Here is a 27,592-nt window from a genome sequence, read left to right as displayed (position 1 = left end):
CGCCAGTGTACCCTTTCTTTATAAATAATAATCTCACAATACCCTCCATATATCATAATATGTGAGGGTGTGGCCGAGACTTTTTCAAGTGCAACATTTTGGTTTGTGTTCTCTGCTTAGAGCAGGATATAACTCACCATAAGGCGTCACTTGATAAAGGAAGGTAGGATTGAACCCAGATTACCTGCTCTCCTAATCACTAGCACAGGTATTTAGAGCAGAGAGGTTTGCGTTTCGGTCTCTCTTTTTGGAGCCTGGAGACTGGGGCTTTCGCTGCTCCCCTGCATCCATTTCGGGGTGGACGGCCCCTTCAAGTAACACAGAACCAGAGGATTTGCCTGGACACTTGGGACCGAGTTCCCACCACGAACAGATAAGACAAACAAATCTTTATTGCTGTATCTAAAAGACTATATGCTTTATCTAGTGACCCTAAATGAGAGGGCATTCTTTTAAACTGGGGAACCAGGTTAGTTGGCCCAGCAGCAGTTAGAGAGGCTGATGCTGCTGTGTAGTTAGATCCCTGAATGGGTTAGGATTTTGTTTATTTGATTTGGTTTGGTTCTGAAAAATGACACTGTGTGAAATGCTATAACACTGATATGAGTAACCCGCTGAAGGTTAATGTCTGAGTTCCTCCTGCCTACACATGTTAAAGCTGCAGTCCCTTATTTGGATGAAAATAAAGCAGGCAGAAGCCTGAGTTAAGCAACGTAATACTTTGCATGATCCTGTTTGTTGTATAATTAACCCTAGAAGACTGTGTCGGGAAGAACCCAGACAGACGTCAGCGCTACAAAAGAGGGGCGTTTGTCACATATGGTGGAGAATGCGGGTTGACACTAAAAGGTCTGTGGTTTGCAAATAAATGCGGGGGTTTAAAATGGCCGCCCAGCCAAAGTAAAAGTACAGATGCTATGAGTGAAGTCTGTCCTACTGTGTATAACCAGTTGTGCTTCCAGAAATATGGAGATACAGCTGAAAACTACATTTACAGCTACCATCCGTGTGAGAACATTCCCATATTGGACAATCTTTTTCCACCATTGGACTATAGTGGCGCCGGTCTGTATTGTATATTTCTTGTATATATAGAGCCAAAGAAGTTCCAGTTCCAGTTTAGCAGAGCCCAGCTGTATTCACCGTTGGGGAGCTGTTGTACTGCTGTTTCCACGGAGGCAGAGCTGCGGACCGGCGTCCCTCCTACTCCCCGTTCTACTCGCGCCTACCGGAAGTCGTCACCGCCAGGCCAGGAAGTGACGACAGACGCCAACCATCCGGCACCGGACGAGGGGGCACCCTCGTGGAGGACAAGTGAGCGGAGTGGAGTGAGGGATTTGTTTTCCATCTGCCGAGCCGATATCCAACTGCCTAAAGATACCTTGATGTGAATGTGCTCATTGAATATATTGTGAGTACATGTCCTGCAAGTCTCTATGATAAAACTTTGTGTTATCTGGTAAAGCACTATTGTTTCCATTATCTCTGTATGATTGCATATGACTGATTGGGAGCTGCTGCCAGAGTAAATACACCATCCTGCCTGACACCAACCCTATTGATGTATGCTGCTGTATGCCGTGGTCCAAAGCTGAGGTGTCCAAAGATCCATCACTAATACAAACCTGCTATTTTGAATCTTACATTTTGTAAGTAGGTCACCATAAGAGCCAAGTCTCAGAGTTTGACATATATGTATTTTTCATACCACACTATGATTATTTTTGTATTTTTTTCTGGGTGTTCCTGAGGATACTGCTCCCTTCCTGCCCTGGATCCTAAACTGTTGTAAGGGAATCAGTGCATATTCCCTGGAAGGTTGAGAGAATTCATCAGTTTCACACATTTTTATTTTTTTTGATCACTTTTATAGCTGTTAAGCGCCTTTTCCAAGTCACTGGGTTTCATATCTGTAGTTTGGACCTGATTGACTTTATTTTTCTTATTCCAGGTTCTCTGGCAACCTGTATCGTAATCGGTCTTGTCTCTAAAATGGTCTGTGGCAGTGCTGTAAGTAAGACTCCGGTTTTTACCAACCGGATCCAACGCCTGCGATTTTATTGTGTTTAATAAATCTATTCTTAGTATCAGCCAGCCTTATATGTTTTATGTTATGTGTTTTGTGTAATGTTAGTCTTGTTTGGTGTATATCATATCATTGCATATCTGCACTATGATGTGTTTTTCTTGTTTCTCTTCTCTCTGCATATGTTGATGGAGTTCACACAGTGAAGATACAGCTGAAAACTACATTTACAGCTACCCTCCGTGTGAGAACATTCCCTTATTGGACAATCTTTTTCCACCATTGGACTATAGTGGCGCCGGTCTGTATTGTATATTTGTGTTTTGTATTGCTAACTAGGTCTTGGAGTCAGTGTCACCTGGCAGCCTAATATCATTATTTATATTTATATTATCACTTATTATTACACATATAATTCTTTTAGCGCTATATACACCCATTTTTTTCTTGTCCAGTTGTGCTTCCAGCATACACAGAGAATGTGCGAAGTGTGGAGGCAATAGCACCCTGAACCCAAACAGAAAACCAAAATGTTTTGCTGAAGAAAGTAAAAATTGCAGCTAGCAAGTTGTCCCTGTCGGGTTTCTAAAATGGCCGACGTCAAATGTTTGTTTTGTAACATACATAACCATGAAAAACAGTGTACCTTCAGGCCATACGATGAGGTTGATGACGACTCGTATATGGCCCCTGGAAGAGAGCCGTACCCACAGATGAATTTAGTATATTGGGTCTGTCATGAAGTAGGTCACATGGAAGATGTGTGCCCCCAAATTTTCAAAGACAAACAGCTGCAAAAGCAAGCAACGCCCTGTGAGTGCAAGCAAGCTGTGGAAGCTGATACCAGTGAGTGTGTGCCCAGTACCACTGATATCTCTGGAACTAATAAAGCAAAAAGAAAGAAGAAAAAGAAAACTGTTCCTCAAGTCACAGGGGAAGTGACCGAGCCACTTGAACCTGCGCTGTCAGGACATGCGTTAGAAAGGCGCCGAGATGTGCAGCAGACCGGAATGACCGGCAGAATTGTCACGGGAACAGTGGAAAAGGAAAAGGAGGAGCAAAGGGAAGCTGAATCCTTGATCCAGGATAAAGAGGCTTGGGTTTCTGCACTCCAAACTGCCCGCCATGATAATGAAGTCCTGTGGCAGGGATTGGTGAAGGAGCGAGAATGTTGGAAGAAGGAGCGAGAATCTAACAATAAGGAGCGAGAAGAGAGCGCCGAGTTACAGAGGTGTATACTTCCAGCTTTACAAGAGTACGAGGCTTTGAAGAAAACAGAGTCTCTCTTACGGAGTGAGCTGGAAGAGGTGACGACTAGGCAGGAAAAGGCCGACACCGTAATTGCCACCATGGATGAAAAACAGATTAAGTCTGACAAATTGATTGCTATCCTAAAACAGAAATACGGGAAGGCTCTACAAAAGGTTCACGTGCTCAGCACAGAGGTGCAACACTTACGCCTGGAGGGCCACGGGCTGAACACAGAGCTGGGAATATTGAAGGAAACCTGTGAGAATGCCCTGAGTAATTTAGAGACTGTAAAGAGAGAGAATGTAATTCTGACACAGAAAAATTCAGACTTGACTGACCAGATCAGTGAAGGTGATAAGAAGCTTCACCAAGCAGGAAAAGTGGAGAAGCAATTGATCCAGGAAAAGTTAGAAATGCAGGAAGAGCTGCAGAAGCAGATGGCTGAGTGCGAGATACAGTGCGCCGAAAGCGAGGAGGTGTCCGTCCGTCAGGTGGTCTGCCTGACATTGCGCTATGAAAGCGAGATGGCCGATATCCACAAGCAGCTGGACCACACGGCAAATGAGGGGGCCCGGCTGCTGCTGGAGCTGGACAAGACCCGGGAGGAGAACCTGCAGCTGCAGGTCAAGATTAGAAAAAATGAAACAGAGTTAAACCTTGCTCTGAAACAGATGACAGACATGGAGTCGCAACTCAACTCCAAAGAAGTTGAATTAGCAGCCGCACTGAGTGGAAAAAGAAATAAAGAAGGACAGCAACAAAGACGCTACCAGGACATGGGAGAAGCTGCTAAAGTGGTTCAGTCGGGCTTTCAATCTTACCTCCTAACCAAGCAAGCTGTACGTTCCTATACACGTAAAGTCAATGCCCTCACTGATGACAAAGAGAAAGGAGAAAGAATTGACTTTGATTGTGCTACTGTTATTCCAGAAACAGATAGGCACCCTCCTGAGAATATACTCCCTGATCTGGGATTCAAAAATCCAGATCCTCAATTTCAATTACGTTGTCCAGAAGATTATCAAACTAGTGAACACACCCAGGCCAACACAGGAGATGTTCTAGCCAAGTGGGTGGCAGTTCCTGAAAACACAAACTTGTTGACAGATCCTGATGACGTTGTTAATATGGACTACGTTTGTACAGAGGCAACTAGGTCTCCAAATCCCAAAACTGGTAATGGCCCCAAAAGGGAAATCAAAGATTGAAAAGAAAAAGCAACGAAGGTCAACACGGCACCTGAATAGTTCCAGATCTCGCCACTCTGGACCACACTGTGGAGCCAAGGAGAATCCGGTCCGAGTGTCTCAGCAGTGGCTGAAGAAACAGTCCAGTCATTTGCAGGATGCAGCGGGCTATGAAATAAAGTCAGAGGATGTAATGGACTGGAAGTAAAAAAACGTTTGGGGAACTGACCGATTTTTTTTTTTTACACGTGTGGACTATGTCACGGACACTTAACTATGCAAATAAGCTAGTGTAGTTATGCTATATTAGGCCTCTAGAATAAGCATTTTGTCAAAATTGCAATATTATATTGGTTCTCTGTGTTGAAAAAGTAGCTAAACTACAAATTACTATACAGGGTTGATGGCCCTTTTTGTTGGTAAATATATGAGGTTCATATTCTAGAGAAGAAAAGAAAAAACCCAGGGAGGTAAAAGAAACTGTCTGGTTTTGTGAGTATATTTATCATATCCTGGGTTATAAGAATTTGTGCTAGACATTTATTTTTCAAAATAGTTCCATAATAGAGAGCAACAAAATAGGTTTGCCAAGTATAGTCTCTTATGACGAAACCTATTGTCCATAATTGCCGTCGGAAAAAGTACATATTCGTGTCATGTGATTGCTTAATATTGTACTGGGGAGTTAGCTCAAGTTTTTCAGGTAGGACGCTCACCCCAGTGAGGTCCATGGCCGCTCACCCCAGTAGGTGTGAGCTGGGGAGGGGGATATGTGACATAGTTCAAAGATGTTAGGCAGCTTTCTGCCCCGTTTTAGGTCAGAAAGTGCAGGAATAGTTAAAAAATGATCCATTCCACAGCTTCACATTAACTCAGGCAGCTGGATGGAAAATCCAGACCACAGATTACAATGTGTCTAGTTCTCCCTCACCTGCTCTTCTAATCACATGCACAGGTATTTTGAGCAAAGAGATTTGCGTTTCGGTCTCTCTTCTCTGGGGCTTTCGCTGCGTGCGTGTCACTGATGCGTCTCACCCAAACCGGAAATGACGTCATCCGCTCACAGGGGTTCCGGTCGCTTGTGGATCCTACTGGTCAGCGTCACTCTACGCATTTCACCGCACTCGGTTTCTTCAGGAGTCCTGAAGACACGCACGCTGAGACACAGGGGAGGCAGAGAGATCACTCATTCCACTGCTGAGATCCGTTTCGCGAGATCTAAACGCTTGTAAACATTTTAAACCATGTGAGTGCATTGTACCACATTTACCTTTAATAAATTTTCCATACAGTCTGCACTATGTCCGGTTCTTTTGTTATTTACTAAGGTCACCAGAGTTTATTATTCCACTGAGAGCACCATCTCTGACGGGCTGCCATTCAAAGATACCTTTACGTGAACACTACTCACTCCATGTTTATGAGTATTTTGCACACCGATTTTTGAGTATTATCTCACACATTTATCACATTTATTGCACCATCAGAGTATTTTTTCTGTTTTACATGGCTTGCGCTTCCCGATGACCCCTCCTCATTTATGGGAGGGGAACAGGGGGTGGGTTATGTATTGTTTATTAAATATAGTGATGTTTATTGTGGTTAACGGGGGTGGGGGAAGTGGGTATTGTCCCGATGCCAGGGTGGGTAGGCCTCCCTGTGGGTAGTGGGTGGCTAGGCCTCATGGGGTGGGTAGTGGGGGAGGGTGTATAGGCCTCCCAAGTGGTGGGTGAGGGTGGATTAACCCCTTTATGACAATAGCGGTTAATGACCGCTAAGGTGATTAAGGGTTTAGGGGACATTACATTGGCTATTTTGATTCTTGTGTATGTTTTGCAGCTTTGGAGGGGACATGGGCAGGATGAAGATGAGGATGAAGACATCCTTCATCGTGGGTGCCTGGAAAAGGTAAGTGTAATATGTATTTACTGTATTTATTGTGATTAATATATTTAAAATGGGCAAATGCATTATTATCCATATGTGGATAATAGTCATTTTGCCCATTACTGTATTGTATGTGTTAGGGGGCAGGGGGAGGGCGGTGTAATTTAGTTAGAAATATTGTTTATTTTTTTGAGGCACACCATTGGTACCGCAGGCCCGCGGAGACTCCCGCGGACACCCCGGGGCGGCCGCAGGGACCCTTGGACCCCCGCTTGGTCAGCTGGGGACAGCCACGGGACCCACGGGGAACGCCACGGGTTCAGCCAGGGACCCCGCCGGCCTGTTGTATGGGTGTTGCGCCTGCAAAAATGTAAACAAATACATTTTTCTATTTTTCTAAGTCCTGCTTTTTTTATCACCTGCCTTTAGCTGGTGAGCTTGTTTCAGCGCAACTTTCAAATACGATAAGTTAGCGGAGCTTAGAGAATCGCGTTGAAGGGCAGAAATCAGCGCAAACAGCTGATCGTACGAGCAAAGTTGGACTTAGAAAAATTTCTTGAAAAAAGTCCGTTTTAGATCGCAAAGTGCCCGTTAGCGCTGCTCTGTGAATCGCGCTCAGCAGAACATCACGTTCTAAGAGCCCTTTGCATTCTTAAAACGACTTATCACAGCTTACTGCATAGACCCCTAAGACATCAACAATACCATGTAGAAATGACTACTACAAAATGGCTCAAATGGCAGATTAGTTGACACAAACCAAATCACAATAATTTGGTTTTTATCATACTAGGATCTAACAGTACTGCAATAAACATTTAAAAAAAAACAAAGAAAATACTGAAAAAAAACATTATTTGAAAGCATTTTAAAGCTAAGTTAAAAAAGCAATATGTGATATTTATTTGTCCTCATAATTCAGTATGCTCCAACCCAATATACACAGATGACAGAATGATTTATGAATGGTGGAAGAAGAGGTAATGGGAGGGTGAGGGAGAGGGGCATATTACTGCCTGGCTCATTCCCATTGTTTATCACAATAATACACAATAAATAAAAGATGTTACTGTAGGTGTATCATTTAATGAGTTTCAATGCAAATGATCTCTGAGCACAAAACTTGTTTTCACACCACCACGTGAAAAACTTAATATATGTAGCCTCCTTACCCCATGTATAAGGGAAACTACCTGTGCTACCGTTACCTGAGTGGCGTACAGGAAACAGAAAACCCCACTACGATAGCAATCACTTAGTAAAAATCACAGAGATCTAGGACACAGTCGGTGTGACCTGGTGGAATCAGGTGAGTGGTGAATAGGGTACTGATGTGAACATAAAAGCAATTTAATGGAGAAACATGTTCTCAAGTAAAATAAAGCGCAATAAGCCTAAATGTATAATAGGCTGCGTGTGACAAAGGAGCGAATTAAAATAAGGCAAACTAACAGGGATAGGTGAGCAGTCTAACGTGCTAGTCTCTCATACCTGTCGAGCTGTCCAGTGTATATGTATACATAGGGCGGGAGCCCTGCGAATGGTTAGTGGATACGATGGTGCAGAATGTAAATGTATAGCAGTCCTATAGTGACTGTATCCACTGCCACAGTGGATGGCTAGGGTGTAAACTCTAGGACCCTAATATGGCCAGGCAATTGTGGTATGAAGTCCCATGATGCTCAATGCTTAGTACCCTGTGGGTGTGTACAAAGATACTCAGGGCTGAATGTAGCCTGTAACTACCCTGTGCACAGCTAGCAGTGGGCTCAATAATGTATCAACACAGGACTAAAGCTAGAGTGTGAGTCAGGATAAAAGGATAGCCAGTGTGGGCTACTCCTAAATCCTAAAGTGACCCACATAAACCATAGAAAACAAGTGAATAGCATGCAGTGCATGCTCATATTAGCCACAAAAAGAAGGGGAGGGGTTCCCTCCACACAAGCTATAAACTGAGTAAATGGTTAAATAATCTGTTACACCAAGGTCTGGATTCTGGGGTAGCCTAGTTGTGGCTGGTCCACGAACTCGTCTGACCATATATATCAATAGCTGTATTAGAGCAGTATACAGTCATAAGTATCAGACCAGAGTTTTTGTGGAACAGGTCTGGATTAAGTACTGACCCAGTTTTGTACACACCTTTCTATTCTTATAATTGTATGAACAGAGGAACCTTTATTTTTAACCTTTTGTGTCAGATTTCTCTTTATGGTTCATTCTTATTTTCTTGATATCTTAATAAAAAATGTATTGAAAATTTGAACAAAATGCTGCAAACTATGTACTCTTCCATTTTTAATATACTACTATTACTTATATAATACTTATTAATATATGTACTAATTATCACTGGAGATATTAGCTGTATCTTATTTGAAAAATACGAAATATTTTGAAAACAAAGTAATTGGCAGAGAGGACCACTCTTCTGCATATTACTACGAGACCATAAAGGATCACTCAGTATTATATGTTTTTAATTGCAGATATGGTGCATTTTACTGGCAACAATGATAATATGACAAACCTCAATATGATGTTGAATCTCACAGACCTTCTTGAGGATTCAGTTGTAATGCTTGAACCATTAGCTATATTAAGTGTAGCAAGAAACAACTGCACAACAGACCAACACTGTGTTTTCATGCTGCCTTGTGTTGAGCGACTTATAGTTCATAGAGGTGGAGATCTGTTTATAAGAAGATAACAGGCCAATTCTATGGGGTTTGATCTTTTACCTTCAACCTTAAAGAAAATAGGTCTTAAATAATGCCAATCCACTTCAACTGTATGGAAACAAAAGAAAACAGCGCACAACGCCAAATAGTGAAGCAAATTCAACAATATATTATAGAATTAAAAAGGGGGTAATATATCTGCGTACATGAAAAAAGTTGGTAAAAGGCATGTAGTGTGTATCACACTGTTTACCACTCGGCAGCTGTTAACTGTAGAATCGGGTGCTTGCTTCCCTCTGCTGATGCAGCTCAGTTGATTCTGGGGCAGGACGTCAGTCTTTCACTCCCAAGGTGATTTCCCTTCATGCAGCTAGGTTCAGCAGCTGGTACTGGGGCTCGGTGAAATCGCTCTTGCTTCCTGGCCGATATGAAGCTGCTCCTGTACCTCGGCAGGTGTATCCTCTGCACAGAGGTTGAAACGCAGCTTGCTGGGGTGCCCTCAGCGTGCCACGATGCCGCTCCGTCACGGGACGCTGTGTAATGACGTCACTGTCTACACAGCAGTGGTGGATTCAATAGGGAAGTTTGAACAGTCTTACAAAGTCTCTCACAAGTGTCCAAAACAGCACACAGGATGAAATAAAAACAGGACAGGCCAATACATAGACAAAGGCCAATGTAAGCAGATATAAGGCAATAGAATGTTACATCCAACTAGTTTCGTAGAATTAACTACTTCTTCCCTGAAGTTTCGTAGAATTAACTACTTCTTCCCTGAAGAAGTAGTTAATTCTACGAAACTAGTTGGATGTAACATTCTATTGCCTTATATCTGCTTACATTGGCCTTTGTCTATGTATTGGCCTGTCCTGTTTTTATTTCATCCTGTGTGCTGTTTTGGACACTTGTGAGAGACTTTGTAAGACTGTTCAAACTTCCCTATTGAATCCACCACTGCTGTGTAGACAGTGACGTCATTACACAGCGTCCCGCGACGGAGCGGCATCGTGGCACGCTGAGGGCACCCCAGCAAGCTGCGTTTCAACCTCTGTGCAGAGGATACACCTGCCGAGGTACAGGAGCAGCTTCATATCGGCCAGGAAGCAGGAGCGATGTCACCGAGCCCCAGTACCAGCTGCTGAACCTGGCTGCATGAAGGGAAATCCCCTTGGGAGTGAAAGACTGACGTCCTGCCCCAGAATCAACTGAGCTGCAGCAGCAGAGGGAAGCAAGCACCCGATTCTACAGTTAACAGCTGCCGAGTGGTAAACAGTGTGATACACACTACATGCCTTTTACCAACTTTTTTCATGTACGCAGATATATTACCCCCTTTTTAATTCTATAATATATTGTTGAATTTGCTTCACTATTTGGCGTTGTGCGCTGTTTTCTTTTGTTTCCATTCTCTTAGTGTGTGTGGGGTGCTGAGCCACCCCTGCGTTTACAGCTGCAGACGCCATTATCCCCAACACGGTTATGTGGCACTTATTATTTAATGTATAATTATCTCACTGTGGGAGTTGTGGTTTAATTTTTTATAATTTTTTTATCACTAAATTGATGGTATAGTCACTGCACTGTATATATTTATACATTTAAACTTTATAGGTAGTTAGATAGTAGCGCACAGTTTTGTTTTTTGTTTTTACCACTTCAACTGTATTGTTCTATGTCAGGCCTGCACAACTCCAGTCCTCGAGGGCCGCAAACAGGCCAGGTTTTTAAGATTTCCCTACTTCGGCACAGCTGGTTCAATTAGTGGCTCAGTCATACTGAGCCACTAATTGAGCCAGCTGTGCTGAAATAGGGATATCCTGAAAACCTAGCTTGTTTGTGGCCCTCGAGGACTGGAGTTGTTCAGGCCTGCTCTATGTCCAGTAACAGGGTATGTCCCATTATACCTTTCTTTCCCCCTGTTATTCCTGTTGTGTAAGTCCCGTTAGCTGCAGGCAGTAACAGGTTAAATCTATGGGATCTTGACCCCCCCTTATGCCCCTCTTATGAGTGATAGAAGTAAGGTGGTGACTCATGGCCTGAGTAAGCCTTTAAGGGATAATTATAGACCATGAGCCTGCCCCTTCTTGAGTCTCCTAGGACGGTGTGATCAAGTTAGTGATCAAGCTTGAGCTCTTGAAGAGAGAGGAAGCAGAGAGCTGTGAGTATCTCCTTTGGCAGGATGAGCATGTTCCCCCCCAGCCTTTGGTTGAGGGAACATCTGTAAGGCCGCTACCCACGGCGCCCGCTGCGGCTCTTACCTCCGCTGTCGGGGCGTGCGGCACCCGGTCACGTGGTCCCCCTTCGTTCCTTTCTCCTCCTGCAGCTCCTGCTGCCCATGCACGCCGCCGTGGTAGACTCGCGCGTGTAATTGTTCCGTTCCCACCTGTCCTGCATCCTGCCTCAGCCTATCAGCGCTCTACCTTCATCTGACATCACAGCTGGAGGTTCTCATTGGCTCCTGTCAGTATATAGTGCTACCAGCCCAGAGCTGATTGCTGAGCATAGTCAGTCTCTAGTTGTGCTTGCTACAAGCTACTTCGCAGTTTGCTCTTGTCTTCCGTTACAGACCCTAGCTTGAACCTGGGCTCCCGATCTCTGGCACCCTCGAACCCCGGCTCGCCCAACGGACTTCTACCTTCTCCTTTCCTCGACTTTGGCTTTGGACACCGACTACACTTGATCTCTCCTACCCCGGATCTGGCAAGTACCTCTACCACTCTACACTCTCCTGTCCCGAACCAGGCTATCTACACGACTCTGCTAACCGGACCCGCTCACGCGGCTGTAGGGCGGTGGTTTTCCTGTATCCCCACCTCGGCCTCGCGGTCCAGTCCGGTTTGTGGTGAGCACTCCTATATTCCCGTGACATTATGCTCAGCCCAACAGACCTGGACTCCGCCGAGGTGGGTCGATGCTTAAGCGAACACGATGGCCTGTTTAAGGAAGTAGAGACTTGTCTCTCCCAAAATAACCAGCGTATGGAACTGCTCCAAAACTCACTGGGTACCATTTCAGAGCAACTCAAATCCCTTCTGTCCTCTCCTGAGGCTGCTGCCGCTCCTCCTGCTCCTATCTTCTCCCCGCCGGTACCTCTGACTCATCCTCCTGAACCTCGTCTACCTTCTCCCAATCGCTATTCGGGAGAGCCTTCAGCATGTCGTGGCTTCCTGGGGCAGTGTTCCGTCCAATTTGAACTTCTACCCTCTCACTTTCCTACTCCTCGTTCCAAGGTCGTGTACATTTACTCGCTGCTGACCGATGACGCCCTGGCCTGGGCTACACCCATATGGGAGCATCGCCCGGATCTGACTTCCAGCCTGGACCGGTTCTGTGCTGAATTCCGGAAGGTGTTCGATACACCAGGTAGGAGGGTAACTGCCGCTTCTTCTCTCCTCAATGTTTCGCAGGGAAATCATTCGATGGCTCGCTACGCACTGGAATTTCATACTATTTCGGCAGAAACAAGGTGGAATGATGAAGCACTCGCCGCAGTGTTTTGGCAGGGTTTGAATGACTCCCTCAAGGACGAGCTGGCCGCTCTGGAGCGCCCTACATCATTGGAGGAACTCATCGCGCTCTGTATCCGTATGGACCAGCGGCTCCAGGAGCGAAGAGCAGAGAAGGAAAAGCGCCAAAAAGGTACTCAACCCACTTTCTCCTCACATACAGCTCCAGGGGAGTCTGTCGCCGTATCCTCCGAAGAACCCATGCAGCTGGGTGGAACTCGCCTTTCGTTAACGGAAAGACTACATCGCCGTCGGGCGGGACTCTGTCTTTACTGCGCAAATAGTGGACACCTGGTGAGTACCTGTCCTTCCAAGTCGGGAAACGCCAGCCCCCAGTGAGTACTGGGAGAACTACACTGGGCATGGTAACCTCTCCTTCCTCTCCCAAATTACCATCCAAGATACTTCTTCCTATAACCCTATCACGGGACTTTGGGGACATTACCACGAGGGCCTTCCTTGACTCCGGTTCTGGTGGGAACTTTGTCGATCAATCTTTTGCGGAGAAGAACCAGATTCCTCTGGTAGCCAAGGATTGGCCCGTAGGCCTAGAAGCCATTGACGGTAGGCCTTTGCAACCCGCATTTATTTCTCATCAGACCATTCCCCTCCGTCTTAAGATGACAGGACACCATTCCGAACAAATTCAGTTGGATGCCATCCACACGCCGGCTGTAGACGTGATATTACTGCACCGACACACTTTATTCGAGCAAATACCCAGTATGTACCTGGCAGATACCTGGAATGCGCCGCTCCTCACCTCTGACAAGCCCCGTTGCGTTTGCCTTCCCAGCCTGGGTTCATGCCTGGCTGACGGGCGGCTGATCTGTTAAATGATAATGATTAGAATTTAATAGGCTGCAATGCTTCGCGTGTCTACCAGATGGCATAAATTCATGAATTGTAATGCAGTATATATATATATACTGTGCAGTATTGCAGCCAGCTGGAATAAAATGCTTCAATCCCTGCCAGGAAAATACCTCAATGCACTCGGGCAGAAAACAGTCACAAACCTCAATACACCCGGGTATACCCGAATTCGTGGGACTAGCCGAGCTCGAATAAAGTGTGTCGCCAGTGTAGGTCTTCCCTGGCTCCAGCACCATAATCCCCAGATCGACTGGCTCCAGTCACAACCCCTCACCTGGAGAGATCGGTGTCAAGACATTTGTCTAGTTTCACCTAAAGCCCTAGTAGGTGCCACTCATCCGGAAACCAAGAATCCTCTCCTTCCGGACGCCTACGGGGAGTTCAGAGATGTCTTCGACAAAATTCAGGCAGAGGAGTTACCACCCCATCGCGCCTACGATTGCCCAATCGACCTTCTTCCTGGCATGATTCCCCCCAGAGGTTGTACCTACCCGCTTTCCCCCCCCGAGACCAAGGCGATGAAACTTTACATACAGGAGAACCTCCAGAGAGGCTTCATTCGTAAGTCTTCTTCTCCGGCAGGAGCAGGCTTCTTTTTTGTAAAGAAAAAGGACGGCACACTTCGTCCTTGCATTGATTATCGTAGTCTCAACAAGGTGACTGTCAAGAATCGGTATCCTCTTCCCTTGATTGCCAAGCTTTTCGACAGATTACAAGGCGCCACTATCTTCTCCAAGCTGGATCTCCGTGGAGCCTACAATCTGGTTCGGATTCGTAAGGGAGATGAGTGGAAGACGGCCTTCAACACGCGTGATAGCACTATGAGTACCTCGTGATGCCCTTTGGTCTCTGTAACGCGCCAGCCGTCTTCCAGGATTTCGTTAACGACGTCTTCAGAGATCTGCTGGATCAACACGTGGTGGTCTACCTAGACGACATTCTTATATTCTCGCAGAATCCCCTGGAACATACTCGGCACGTCAAACAAGTACTTCAGAGGTTACGGGAGAACATCACCGCTGGAGGTTCTCATTGGCTCCTGTCAGTATATAGTGCTACCAGCCCAGAGCTGATTGCTGAGCATAGTCAGTCTCTAGTTGTGCTTGCTACAAGCTACTTCGCAGTCTGCTCTTGTCTTCCATTACAGACCCTAGCTTGAACCTGGACTCCCGATCTCTGGCACCCTCGAACCCCGGCTCGCCCAACGGACTTCTACCTTCTCCTCTCCTCAACTTTGGCTTTGGACACCGACTACTCTTGATCTCTCCTACCCCGGATCTGGCAAGTACCTCTACCACTCTACACTCTCCTGTCCCGAACCAGGCTATCTACACGACTCTGCTAACCGGACCCGCTCACGCGGCTGTAGGGCGGTGGTTTTCCTGTATCCCCACCTCGGCCTCGCGGTCCAGTCCGGTTTGTGGTGAGCACTCCTATATTCCCGTGACAACATCAGGTTCAGCCACAGAGGCCTGTAATATCAGGGCCTTCACCATCCAAAGGTCTGGGACCTCTGAGACCATGCACTGCTGTGATGAAGAACTGCAGTGAGTGCCAGTCTGAATAAAGATCCTGTCCTAATATCCCACAGTCTGAGTATCAGTCCTTGGGCTGAGGTTGAAAGAGTGCAATAGTGGGGGCTGACCTCCGAACATCTTGGAGCCCACTGCTGCTGGATGTGCTAAGCACCATGAGAAGCACCAGAGGAAGAACCTAAGCCTGTCCAGATCTCCACAATACTGCAGATCAGAACAGCTCTCCTGACCCTAATAGGTATCGCACCACACTCCAGGTAGCATTGGCTGTGTTATCTCCCGGGGGGGGGGCGGGGCAGTGCTACAGTCCTTTTTCTGGGCAGCTTGCTATTCCATTGTAACACCTCGTTGGCCGCTCTCTTAAAATCTAACTTAACCAATCTGCATCAGACTCAGTAACTTGAAGCAACTACAACTCCAATTCTAAAACTTCAATACTTTGCTTCTATGATTAAACACATTTATATTTAATTCCAAAAAAATTACTTGGGGAAATGGATCTACCCGTCATACAGTGGAAACATCAAAGCCACTAGAACTACACACCTTTCTTACTTGTCTCTTTAGTGGATCTAAAATGCAGCATTCATGCAAGCTGATAAAGATGAGTGAAATATTTAGCTTCAATTCAGAAATTGCTGAGGGCAGAAAAATAAACTATCCAGACTTTCTTGTCATGTAAAAGTAATTGGATAAGTGTTGATGCAGAAAGGCTGTGTCAGTTTGTGAGCAATATATCTCAGTGAAGCAGTGGAGTGTGAGGGATAGGAAAAAGGTACAGATCGACTAAGTTCATATAATTGATTAACAGACCATTGTGTCTGCAAAAGAGCATCCATTTTGTTCTAGTTTTTTATAATAAATTGTAACATGTTTCTAATACTGTATAGACTGACATCAGGAAAGAAACCTGAATGCCGCCTACCCTATTTTTCTTAGAGGGACAAATAACGTTGTTGTTTTTTTATTAAATTACACCAATTATACACACGTCACTGATATAGAAGTAGTAATTGTCTCTGTCTCTCTACATACTTTTTAAGTACAACAAGCAACAGAGAAGCCCAATGCTACATCCAGTATAACAAAAATACACAGTAAAATACTTATATATTCTCTTGAAAAAGGGTCATTTATTTTAACCCTTTGGCCAAAGCTTTGTAAGCCTGTGAGCCACGACAAGGCAGACCCAGTTCACAGGTCCTAACACTACCAGATAAAATACTTATATATCTCTATTAGGATTAAAATTCTCATTTACCTCTATTAGGAGGGAGAAAGACTAACATTGGATCTATATCCAGTAAAATGTAAAATACCTGCTGACTTGGGAAGTGGGGAGGGGTGAGCTTAAACCCTGGGAAGGAGGAACCACTAACCTCCAACAGCTGAGACAGCTGAAAATAAGTTCACAAGCAACACACAGAACCCCAGCAAGCTCTTTTTGGGAACCCCTCAGCCCCACAAAATATACAGTTAGGTCCAGAAATAATTGGACACTGATACAAGTTTTGTTATTTCGGCTGCTTGCCAAAATAAATTCAAGTTACAGTTAAATAATGAATATGGGCTTAAAGTGCAGTCTATCAGCTTTAATTTGAGGGTATTCAAATCCAAATTGGAGAAAGGGTTTAGGAATTACATCTCTTTAATATGTAGCCCCCTCTTTTTCAAGGGACCAAAAGTAATTGGACAATTGACTGATGTTGCATGAGAACCCACAACATGCGGTCAAAGGAGCTCTCAATGCAAGGGAAACAGGGAATCCTTAGGCTACAAAAAAAGAAAGAAAATCCATCAGAGAGATAGCAGGAATATTAGGAGTGGCCAAAACAACAGTTTGGTACATTCTGAGAAAAAAAGAATGCACTGGTGAGCTCTGCAACACAAAAAGGCCTGGACGTCCACGGAAGGCAACAGTGGTGGATGATCGTAGGATCCTGGTAAAGAAGAACCCCTTCACAACATCCAGCCAAGTGAAGAACACTCTCCAGGAGGTAGGCAATCATTATCCAAGTCTACCATAAAGAGAAGACTTCACGAGAGCAAATACAGAGGGTTCACCACAAGGTGCAAACCATTCATAAGCCTCAAGAATAGAAAGGCCAGATTAGATTTTGCCAAACAATATCTAAAAAAAAGCCAGCCCAGTTCTGGAACAGCATTCTTTGGACAGATGAAACTAAGATCAACCTGTACCAGAATGATGGGAAGAAAAAAGTATGGAGAAGGCTTGGAACGCCTCATAAACCGAAGCATACCACATCATCTGTAAAACATGGTGGAGGCAGTGTGATGGCATGGGCATGCATGGCTTACAATGGCACTGGATGAATTCTGAAGTGTATAGGGATATATTGTCTGCTCAGATTCAGCCAAATTCAGTAAAGTTGATTGGCCGGTGCTTCACTTTACAGATGGACAATAACCCAAAACATACTGCGAAAGCAACCCACGAGTTTTTTAAGGCAAAGAAGTGGAATATTCTGCAATGGCCGAGTCAATCACCTGATCTCAACCCGATCGAGCATGCATTTCACTTGCTGAAGACAAAACTTAAGGCAGAAAGACCCACAAACAAACAACAACTGAAGACAGCTGCAGTAAAGGCCTGGCAAAGCATCACAAAGGAGGAAATCCAGCGTTTGGTGATGTCCATGCGTTCCAGACTTCAAGCCATCATTGCCTGCAAAGGATTTTCGACAAAGTATTAAAAATTAACATTTTATTTATGATTGTGTTAATTTGTCCAATTACTTTTGAGCTCCTGAAATAAGAGGACTGTGTATGGAAATGGGTGCAATTCCTAAACGTTTCATACGATATTTTTGTTCAACCCCTTGAATTAAAGCTGAAAGTCTGCACTTCTACTGCATCTCGGTTGTTTCATTTCAAATCCATTGTGGTGGCGTACAGAGCCAAAATTATGAAAATTGTGTCAGTGTCCAATTATTTCCGACACGTTTAATTCTTAGTTGGCTAGTTCCGCAAGCCGGGAGATTTCCCGGCTTGCTAGCCAAATCCCCTCGGCGTGCCGCGCGTCACCGATGCGCGGTCACGCTTCATCGGGTGCCTGCGCTCCATACGCGCGTGCCCAGGGCTCCCCGAGGGAGCCCTGGTGTCCCGCGATGTGGGGGACGGCGGTGGGGGGTTCCGGGGGACCCGGCGGACCGGGAGAGGGGAGGGGGAAGCCCCGATCGGAGGACCGCTCCTCCGAGGCTTCGGATCGCGCACGGGACACCCCGGCGCGCGCCCAGTTACTGTCGCGGCCGAGACCGGGTAAAGGTAAGAATAAACTCGGCCGCGACAGTATGTATATAAGTGTCAAAAAGGAGTGCTATTGAGCGTGGCAAATGTATACAACAAGCAACAGAGAAGCCCAATACTACATCCAATATGACAAAAATACACAGTAAAATACTTATATATTCTCTTGAAAAAGGGTCATTTAGTTTAACCCTTTGGCCAAAGCATTGTAAGCCTGTGAGCCACGACAAGGCAGACCCAGTTCACAGGTCCTAACACTACCAGATAAAATACTAATATACCTCTATTAGTATTAAAAACAGTTTGCTGGGGTTCTGTGTGTTGTTTGTTAACTTATTTTCAGCTGTCTCAGCTGTTGGAGGTTGGTGGCTTCTCCTTCCTAGGGTTTAAGCTCATCCCTCCCCAAGTCAGCAGGTTTTTTACATTCTACTGGATATAGATCCAAAGGTGGTCTTTCTCCCCCCTAATAGAGGTAAATGAGAACGTAGCCGGGTCTGGGTTGGAGAGAGTGGGTTAGTCGATACTTTCCGAGGTCTTGGAGTATAGAGTTCAGAATAGTCAAAGTTCATTAGCCGTGGTCTGGGGTTGGAGAGATCAGAATCGTTGAAGTCCGTATAGCCGTGGTCTGGGGTTGGAGAGGTCAGAATAGTAGATGTCCGTATAGCCGTGCTCTGGGTTGGAGAGATCAGCAGAGTCAAGTGTAAGCCGGGGTCAAAGCCAGAGAGATTCCAAAGACAAGCCGGGTTGGTACACAAAGGCAAAACGGACGTAGGAGCTCAAGGCTACAAGGAGTTATGCTCAGCAAGGTATGACGGGAACTGCAGGGTTTAAGTACAGTAGCACACAGGAACCAGTAGCAAAGGAGGCAGAGCGGAGGTGCGGCCTCCGCAGAGGCAAGGATTGGCTGCAGGAGACAAGTGGGCTAAACAAGTACTTGCCACGCAGCTGGGGAGCGGTGCACGTCAGCACGTGTGCATGCCACGCGTGAGAGAAGCGCGGTGCATCTGAGGGGGCGGCGCTAAACTCCGTGGCACTCTAGAAGAGCTGCGCGTGCTCTGTAAGCAGAGTAGTGGTGCGCGCACGTGTTGGTGCCAGAGCGGAGGTCTGAGATAGGACAGGTAAGGAGGGAACACATCGCAAAGGACGTGTTCCCCTATTCCTTACAGGTGCACGGTAGGTGACAATAACGCCTTTGAAGCACCTGGTCATTGACTATGGACCAGTCACTTTATAATACTGGGGCTCACCATGCCAACAAGTGCTCATTTAATAAAATAACTCCATACATACAGAGATCCCAAATTTGGGCCCATAAGCTGAACCTGGTCAGATCTGTGGCCAGTTCCTATCACCCTAATGCACTTATTTTTCTTTGTGATCAGGTTAGAGGTAGAAGAATAATTTTGTACTAATCAAAACTTTATAACCATATGCTCCTCATGTTAAATATTTGAAATTTTGAAATTCTATAGTAATGCGGCAGTCTCTGCACAATACCTGCATATGAAACATATTTGTATTATTATAATGACTGCATGCACATTGCACATTTCCATTCATGTTTCATTCTCCTCGTTATTGGGAATTTGTTTGTCTCTAATTGTTTTCTGGGGGGTGGTGAAGGGGACTGGAAATCTACTCTATCTGATGCTGTTGTTAAATGTAAAATATTAAAATGCATACATATATATATTAAAGTGTGTGTGTGTGTGTGTGTGTGTGTGTGAATATATATATCAAATGGAAATATTACTGTATATTCATTTGCATGTCTTAGACAGGTCTGCAACCCCGCCTTTCACCATTATCACACAGCACACAGCACACAGCACTTCCAGTGCAGCAAGAGATTCTGGGAAATGACATGCAAATGAGCACACTGCCACTTTTTGCTTCAAAACCATTTTAAACATGGTTCCCTATAGGCTTAAGCTTGCTGCATGGTCACAGCTTTAAGCACAGCCAGGGTTAAGATGCATAGCCAGTAAACCCACCCACAGACAGCCGTTTCGACCTTAATGGGTCTCATCAGTGTGGGGTTGATTACACTGGCCATGCATTTTATATATATAAAATCACATTTTTATTGACAGCATTTTTAGAGGTGATTTCATTCATTTTGTTTGCCTACATGCACATTACAAAAATACACTGGAGCCTTTCACATTACTTGTTCTTTTTTTCCCCTTATTCAATAATTGCATCTTTTTGAACTAATTAATATAAGCGAGCCTCTGATTTGCTTTGAATACGGTGTCACAGCATGTGCTTCATTATTTCATTCTTTTTTTTATATTCCAAATAGGCTATTGCAATTACAATTTTGCAGCCTGCAGGTGTCTCCCATTGGAGGCTTTTCAATCCCCTCAATATCATGTGTTTATGTTAACAGATTTTAACTCAGCATCTCTGCTTTCTGAGAGGCAGACCACAAATGATATTATCTGCACACTACTACATACTGCTCTAGGTAGCTGAACTACCATAATCCATCTTATCTTTAGCTTTCTAAACTATAAAACAATATCAGACTGGCTTTTACATTCTTATCACTTTTTTTTTTTATTACAGGCAGCATAGTTGAAAAGTAGATTGCATATACAGGGTATGTATGGAGGACAGGAATCAGAATTGAGAGGCTTTCAACATCAGTACTCAAAGTACATTTCATTTGGGCATGGGTGAATTATGAGGAAGGCAAACAGAAGACACAGAGCTCTGCTAGCTGTGTGTCTGAACTTGGTAGCCCTCTTGTTTTCAACAACAGCTTTTCTTACAACCTATTGGTGTGAAGGAACACAGAGGGTGCCTAAGCCAAACTGTGGAAAAGGCAAGAAGACCAACTGCATCAATTACAATGGTAATGAGACTTACAATGAAACAAATCAGAATGTGGTTCATTACAGCTGGGAGACAGGGGATGACAGGTTTCTGTTCAGATACTTTCACACTGGAATATGGTACTCATGTGAAGAAAATATCCACGGAGCTGGTAAGTTAATATGTTTTCATGGTTTCCTTGTTTGTTTTGTAGATGACAAAGGTAAATTGTAGGAATATTCATTTATTTGTAAAATAACAGTGCAGTATTATTCTACAAAGGGATTTTTCCCCCATTGAACATAGATAATGGACCATTCATTCCTTAAAACTGCATTACAACTAATATTACTGTGAAATGGAACAATTTGAGATGATTGCATGCAGTATGTACAGTTAGTATAAAACCACGATGATGCATGTTAAATGTTACATTGTGGTTCTGGAAATGAAATGTACAATATGTCAAAATAACAGATTATACTGTACTGCTAATTTTGAGTGACAATACTATTAATAATATAAATTTGGACTAGTAAAATTACACAATACACACAATAAGTCCTACCTTGTGGTTGATAAATGTATACAATACAAAATGTACATAAATGTATACAATTCAATAAAGTATTAACACAATTTATATTTGTATTTATTATTACATGGGTACAGAAATTATGTTGTTTGCAACTGCTACACACAGTATATACATTTTAGTATCTCTATTTGCTGTAAAACGTAAAGAGACTACAAATAAAACAAGGATATACCAAATATTTTGCAAACAAGTGACAAATATATCTTCAACCGCAATAAACAATACTGCCGATTTCAGCAACGTTTCGTTAAACGGGTAGATGATAAACTATTGTAATGTTCTCAATCTTAATTACATTATATTGATTTAGGCTATAAATAGACTAGCGTAAGAACATCATGAGTCTTCTTTAGTAATTAAAAAGTTTTCACATTCAAAGTGAAGTTTGCTCCATAACTCAGCACAATTGTAGGCTCATCATTAAGTCATAAATCTATCGCAGTCCTGTAACAGGCGTTTCATACATTGCTTTAGTCTGTCCTTTAGTCTGCATTGGAGACGTCACTGCACATCACAAGGGCTAGCTGGCCAGTGGCCTTTATTGAGCCCAGTGGATAGTGTTCCTTTTCCCCCCTTGTTCCTGGAAAAGATCATTGGCCGTACTGTATTTACTTAGCAGTCTTCTGCCATAAGGTCCCGGCTCTGGAAGACACCTTAAGGTCCTTTCATGTCAATGGGCTGTAAGGTCTCTTCCAGTGCCAAAAGGTGCCTTATGGCAGAAGTCTGCTAAACAAATATAGGCCGTCCATAGCTCTCAGGCAGACGTAGACGTGATGAGAAAGGAAGCATAGGACTTTGAAGGTCATGACTACATATTATATGTAATTACTACACAAGCAATCACATGTTGCTGGCGTTGGAAGGTTTGTGGCACTTTCATTCTGCGACACTTCTGGCACCCTAAAAATTTAGGATTATGAATTAAAAAATAATAATAATAATAATATGCATCACAAAACATCCATATCTAATTTAGTAAGATATAAGGAGGTTTTGTGCTCCTATTTGTCAGAAACCCAGAGCCCTTTACATTTGTCATGGGAAGGAGGTTCCACACATATCTTATAACTTATTTTTTTAGAAAGTAGTTCAGGGAGGCCGTTTCATTTTATTGTGGGTTACCAAGACCTTAACACTCAACCACCTGCTATTGCATATATTTTTTTTTTAATGTGTACTTTTTGTGTGCACAAAATATTGATTTATTTTAGGAAAAATAGCAATGTTGTTTTGAAATAGCAAGTGTCTCTGAAATTCATTTTTACATTTACATTATAATGCAACCTTGTTTACAAAGACAACATTTATTTATTTGTCTGTAATCCATTAAATATGATTGTCATATAATGCTTTTGTCTTTTTTTTCAGAAATTATTTCATTATTACATTTTATTTTCAGAGTTTTAGCTCTCGTTTTAGTTTTCAAATGAAAAGAAATATGCGGTGACATGTACAGATGCTAGGTTCATAAAGCAGTATTGATTCTGAGGCACACAAATTGTATTCCCTCATTATTGGAAGAATAAAGTGTCTTGTGCACATGGCAGTAAATCTTATTGTACATGTTTGTTAACTGTACCTATTTAGGGTGATCACATTTTCAAAAGTAAAAACCGGAACACATTAAAAATGTATTTATAAAACAAATTACATCATTTAAAAATAAATATTATTATGATATTTGTCTCATAGTGTCCCCATTTATGCTGTATTATTAATTCTCTCTCTGCCCCCAGTCTCTCCTCTCCCCCCAGTCTCAATTCCTCCCCTCAGTGTTTCTCTCTCCCTCCTCTCGGTGTCTCTATATCACCTTCCCCCTGTGTCTCCATCTCTCCCTCCCTCAGAATCTCTCTTCTTCCCCCAGAATATCTCTCCCTCCCTCACAGTCTCTCTTTTCCTCCCCAGAATATCTCTCCCTCCCTCACAGTCTCTCTCTCCCTCCCCAAGTGTCTCCCTCTCCCTCTCCTCCTCCTCCAGTCTCTCCCTCCCTCACAGTCTCTCTACCTCAGTCTCTCCCTCCCCTAGTCTCTCTCACTCTCCCTCCTTCCCAATGTCTCTCCAATCTTTCCAGTCTCTCTCTCCCCTCCCTCCCATGTCTGTTTGTCTCACCCCCCCTCCCCTTCTGTCTTTCTCACCCCTCCAATTTTTATTTTTAACCCCATCCCCTCCCATGTCTGACACACACACACACACACACACACACACACACACACACACACACACACCACCACCACCAAGGACATAGCAACAGATAGTCGGGACAGGGGATATTGTATTGTATTGTATGTCTTTATTTATATAGCGCCATTAATGTACATAGCGCTTCACAGTAGTAATACATGTGGTAATCAAATAAATAACAGATAATATAAATAACAGATCATGGGAATAAGTGCTTTAGACATAAAAGTAACATTAAGGAAGAGGAGTCCCTGCCCCGAGGAGCTTACAGTCTAATTGGTAGGTAGGGAGAACATACTGTCTGTGCAAGTCGGGTATTGAGGGGAAGGGCATTCCAGAGGTGTGGGGCAGTCAGTGAAAAAGGTTTAAGGCGGGAGAGGGCTTTAGATACAAAGGGGGTAGAAAGAAGACATCCTTGAGAAGAACGCAAGAATCTGGATGGTGCATAACGAGAAATTAGGGATGAGATGTAAGGAGGGGCAGAAGAGTGTAAAGTTTTAAAAGTGAGGAGAAAAATGGAGTGTGAGATGCGGGATTTGATCGGAAGCCAGGAGAGTGATTTCATGAGGGGAGATGCTGAGACAGATCTAGGAAAGAGTAGAGTGATTCTGGCAGCAGCGTTTAGGATAGATTGTAGGGGAGACAGGTGAGAGGCAGGAAGGCCGGACAGCAGGAGGTTACAGTAATCAAGATGGGAGAGAATGAGGGCCTGAGTCAGAGTTTTAGCAGTCGAACAACAGAGGAAAGGGCGTATCTTAGTTATATTGCGGAGGAAAAAACGACAGGTTTTAGAAATGTTTTGAATGTGAGGGGCGAATGTGAGAGAGGAGTCGAGAGTGACCCCTAGGCAGCGTGCTTGGGCTACTGGGTGAATGATCGTAGTTCCAACAGTAATGTGGAAGGAGGTAGTAGGGCCAGGTTTGGGAGGAAGCATGATGAGTTCTGTTTTAGGCCATCCAGGATGATATAGCAGAGAGACATTCAGAAACTTTGGTTTGTACAGCAGGTGTAAGGTCGGGTGTTGAAAAGTATATTTGTGTGTCGTCAGCATAGAGGTGATAATTAAACCCAAAAGATGTTATTAGGTCACCTAGAGAGAGTGTGTACAGAGAAAAGAGAAGAGGTCCCAAGACAGAGCCCTGGGGTACCCCCACGGAGAGATCAATAGAGGAGGAGGAGGTGTTATCAGAAGAGACACTGAAAGTACGATGGGAGAGGTAGGATGAGATCCAGGATAGAGCTTTGTTCCGAATACCAAGAGTATGGAGAATGTGAAAGAGAAGAGGGTGGTCCACGGTGTCAAATGCTGCAGAGAGGTTGAGTAATATGAGCAGAGTGTAATGACTTCTGTCTTTGGCAGCATGGAGGTCGTCAGTTATTTTAGTGAGGGCTGTTTCCGTGGAGTGAGCAGTGCGGAAGCCAAATTGTAGAGGGTCTAGGAGAGAATAGGTGTTGAGAAAATGGAGCAAGCGAGAGAATACAAGACGTTCAAGGAGTTTACAGGCAAAAGGCAGGAGGGAGACAGGTCGATAGTTAGAAAGACAGGTAGGGTCAAGCTTGGTGTTTTTGAGTAATGGTATGACTGTTGCATGTTTGAAGGAGGATGGAAAGAGGGCAAGTGGTAGAGGGAGAAGAGGCGATCAACAGTGACCCATCCTCCTCTGAGACAGTGGAAAAAGAGTCAAGGAAGGCAGGAGGAGAGTTAGGAAGAGGTGTAGGATGGGAGGAAGAAACAGAGGGGATGTTCTGCCGTATGGATTCCACCTTTTCCTTATAATAGTCAGTAAAGTCCTGAGCGAAGATGGAGGAAGGAGAGGCAGCTGAGGGTGGTTTGAGTAGAGTATCAAAGACAGAGAACAGTCGGCGTGGGTTAGACTTGTGCATGTTGATTAGTGAAGAAAAGTAGGCTTGTTTAGCTTGCGAGGGCAGAGTTGGAACAGGATAGCATAAATTTGTAGTGAAGGAAGTCTGCGAGAGTATGAGATTTCCTCCAGAGGCATTCAGAGGAACGAGTGGAGGAACGCAGCATGCGCGTGTGGGAATTTAGCCAGGGTCTAGGGTTAGAAGGGCGAGTGCGGCAGAGAGAAAGCGGGGCATGTAGATCAAGAGAGGAGGACACGGCAGAGTTATAGTTCCTGACCAGGTTGTCAGGGTCTGTAGCAGAGCTAAGAGAGGAGAGGGAGGTAAGTGAATAGAGCGCAGGTTTCTGCAGAACCGGGGGGTAGATGGAGGTGGAGAAGGGGAGAAGCGAGATAGAGAATGAGATGAAATTAAAACCTGGAATGTCCGGTCACCCTACTGTATATCTATTAGTAAAGAGAATCTTGATAATTAAAAAAAACATTGAAAAATCTGGTCTAATTTCAGAATTTTGCTCCAAGCCCATTTTTATACTATTATACAATATTATGTTCATGGGGCATATACTACAGGTTCCTTTCTAAACCCTCTAAAGTGTAAGCTCTCAGGAGCAGGGTCCTCATTACGTTCTGTATCTGTTTGCGCTTGTCAGTCCTTACTTGTATGCCATTCTGTTTATGGAATTGATGTCACTCTGTGCCCCCATTGTACCACGCTGCGGAATATGTTGGCGTTTTACAAATATGTAGCTGTTTTCCTTGCAAACCTGAAGAGTACACAATATCCGTTTCTAAATACGATTATTTAGGCTGAAATTATACCAAGTGCTGCAGGGTGGCAACGCTATTCTGTGATGTCACCCAGCGCTGCGGCCGAGCAGTATCTTGATTATACCGGGGAGCGCAGAGGAGGCTTGGAGGTGTGGCTGTGAGCGGTTCCCCCTCATTGGCTGAACCGCTCATGTGACACGGCCATCACGCAAAAAAAACACAAATTCTCAATCTCTTCCCCAGCCGTCTTTCTTGCAGTACAGCGCGCCGCGACCGTCGCTTGCGGTATAAGAAGTTTAATTGGATCTAAGGTAATTGTTTTGGTGCTGCGCGGTGCTGCTACACACGACGCCACGCGCATTTTTGGGTATAATCACGGCCTTAGGTTTGTTCAATAAATCATGGTAGAAAGCAAAATCCCTCACATATGGGGCATTGCAAGTACAGAATAAACAGGGTGGAGTTTGCACAAAACAGGGCCAGTGCAAGGGTAACATGGGAAGACCTTCAGACTTGCATCCATCCCCCACCCCCACCACTTTCAGATTTTTAAATATATATTATACCCCCATTCTCTCTTCCTCACATACCTCATCCTCTCACCCCTCTCCCATCCTCCTCCTGTTACCCTGCTTCTCATCCTCCCCTCATCCCCTCCCCACCCCCTCTTTTGCCCCACCCCCTCTTCATTCTTTCCCCCTCCTCATTCTATCTCCCCTCCCCCCGTCCAAAGCCACCTGGTGGTTGCACCGGCCGTGGCTCTACAGTGCAAGCATAACATCTGGGACACATAACCATATTCAGGATACTTAAACGCTAAGTGTATTTCAGATTAGCTCTAAAACATATTGGCCCATACTGTATTTACTGAGCAGTCCTTTGCAGTCGGACACCTTCCGGCACTGCGTTTTTGATTTTTATAAAATGATGGAAAAAATAAAACAAACATGTTGCTTTGGGCTTCTTTGATTGTTGTTGTTTACATTGTTTGCAACAGTCTTTTTTTTTTGCGCAGGTTTTTTTTCTTCTTAAAGTTTCACAGGTTTATTAAAAAATACACGCACACGCAAAAAGACCCTTTAAAAAAACTCAACGAATTGCAGATGCAGCCACCAGTATCCGATGACTTGCCTGAGAAAATCTG

The 27,592-nt window shown here is 44.3% G+C and overlaps 1 protein-coding gene across 2 annotated transcripts in view; it reads left to right on the top strand.

The window, feature by feature from the left end:
* Positions 1-20,585: 20,585 nt before the first annotated feature.
* GSG1L (GSG1 like) overlaps positions 20,586-27,592 on the top strand; it is a 65,999-nt gene continuing 58,992 nt past the window's right edge. Inside the window, exon 1 of one of the 2 annotated variants that reach the window (XM_075565276.1) lies at positions 20,586-21,211. In XM_075565276.1, the coding sequence (XP_075421391.1) occupies positions 20,908-21,211 (304 nt within the window). In that variant the 5' untranslated portion in view covers positions 20,586-20,907. The remainder of the gene's footprint in view (positions 21,212-27,592) is intronic. The other variant, XM_075565277.1, reaches the window with a different exon arrangement.

This window comes from Ascaphus truei, chromosome 11, assembly GCF_040206685.1.
Source record: "Ascaphus truei isolate aAscTru1 chromosome 11, aAscTru1.hap1, whole genome shotgun sequence".
Taxonomy (NCBI): domain Eukaryota; kingdom Metazoa; phylum Chordata; class Amphibia; order Anura; family Ascaphidae; genus Ascaphus; species Ascaphus truei.
The sequence above is the reverse complement of the archived record's forward strand: the minus strand, read 5'-3'. Positions and strand labels throughout refer to the sequence as shown.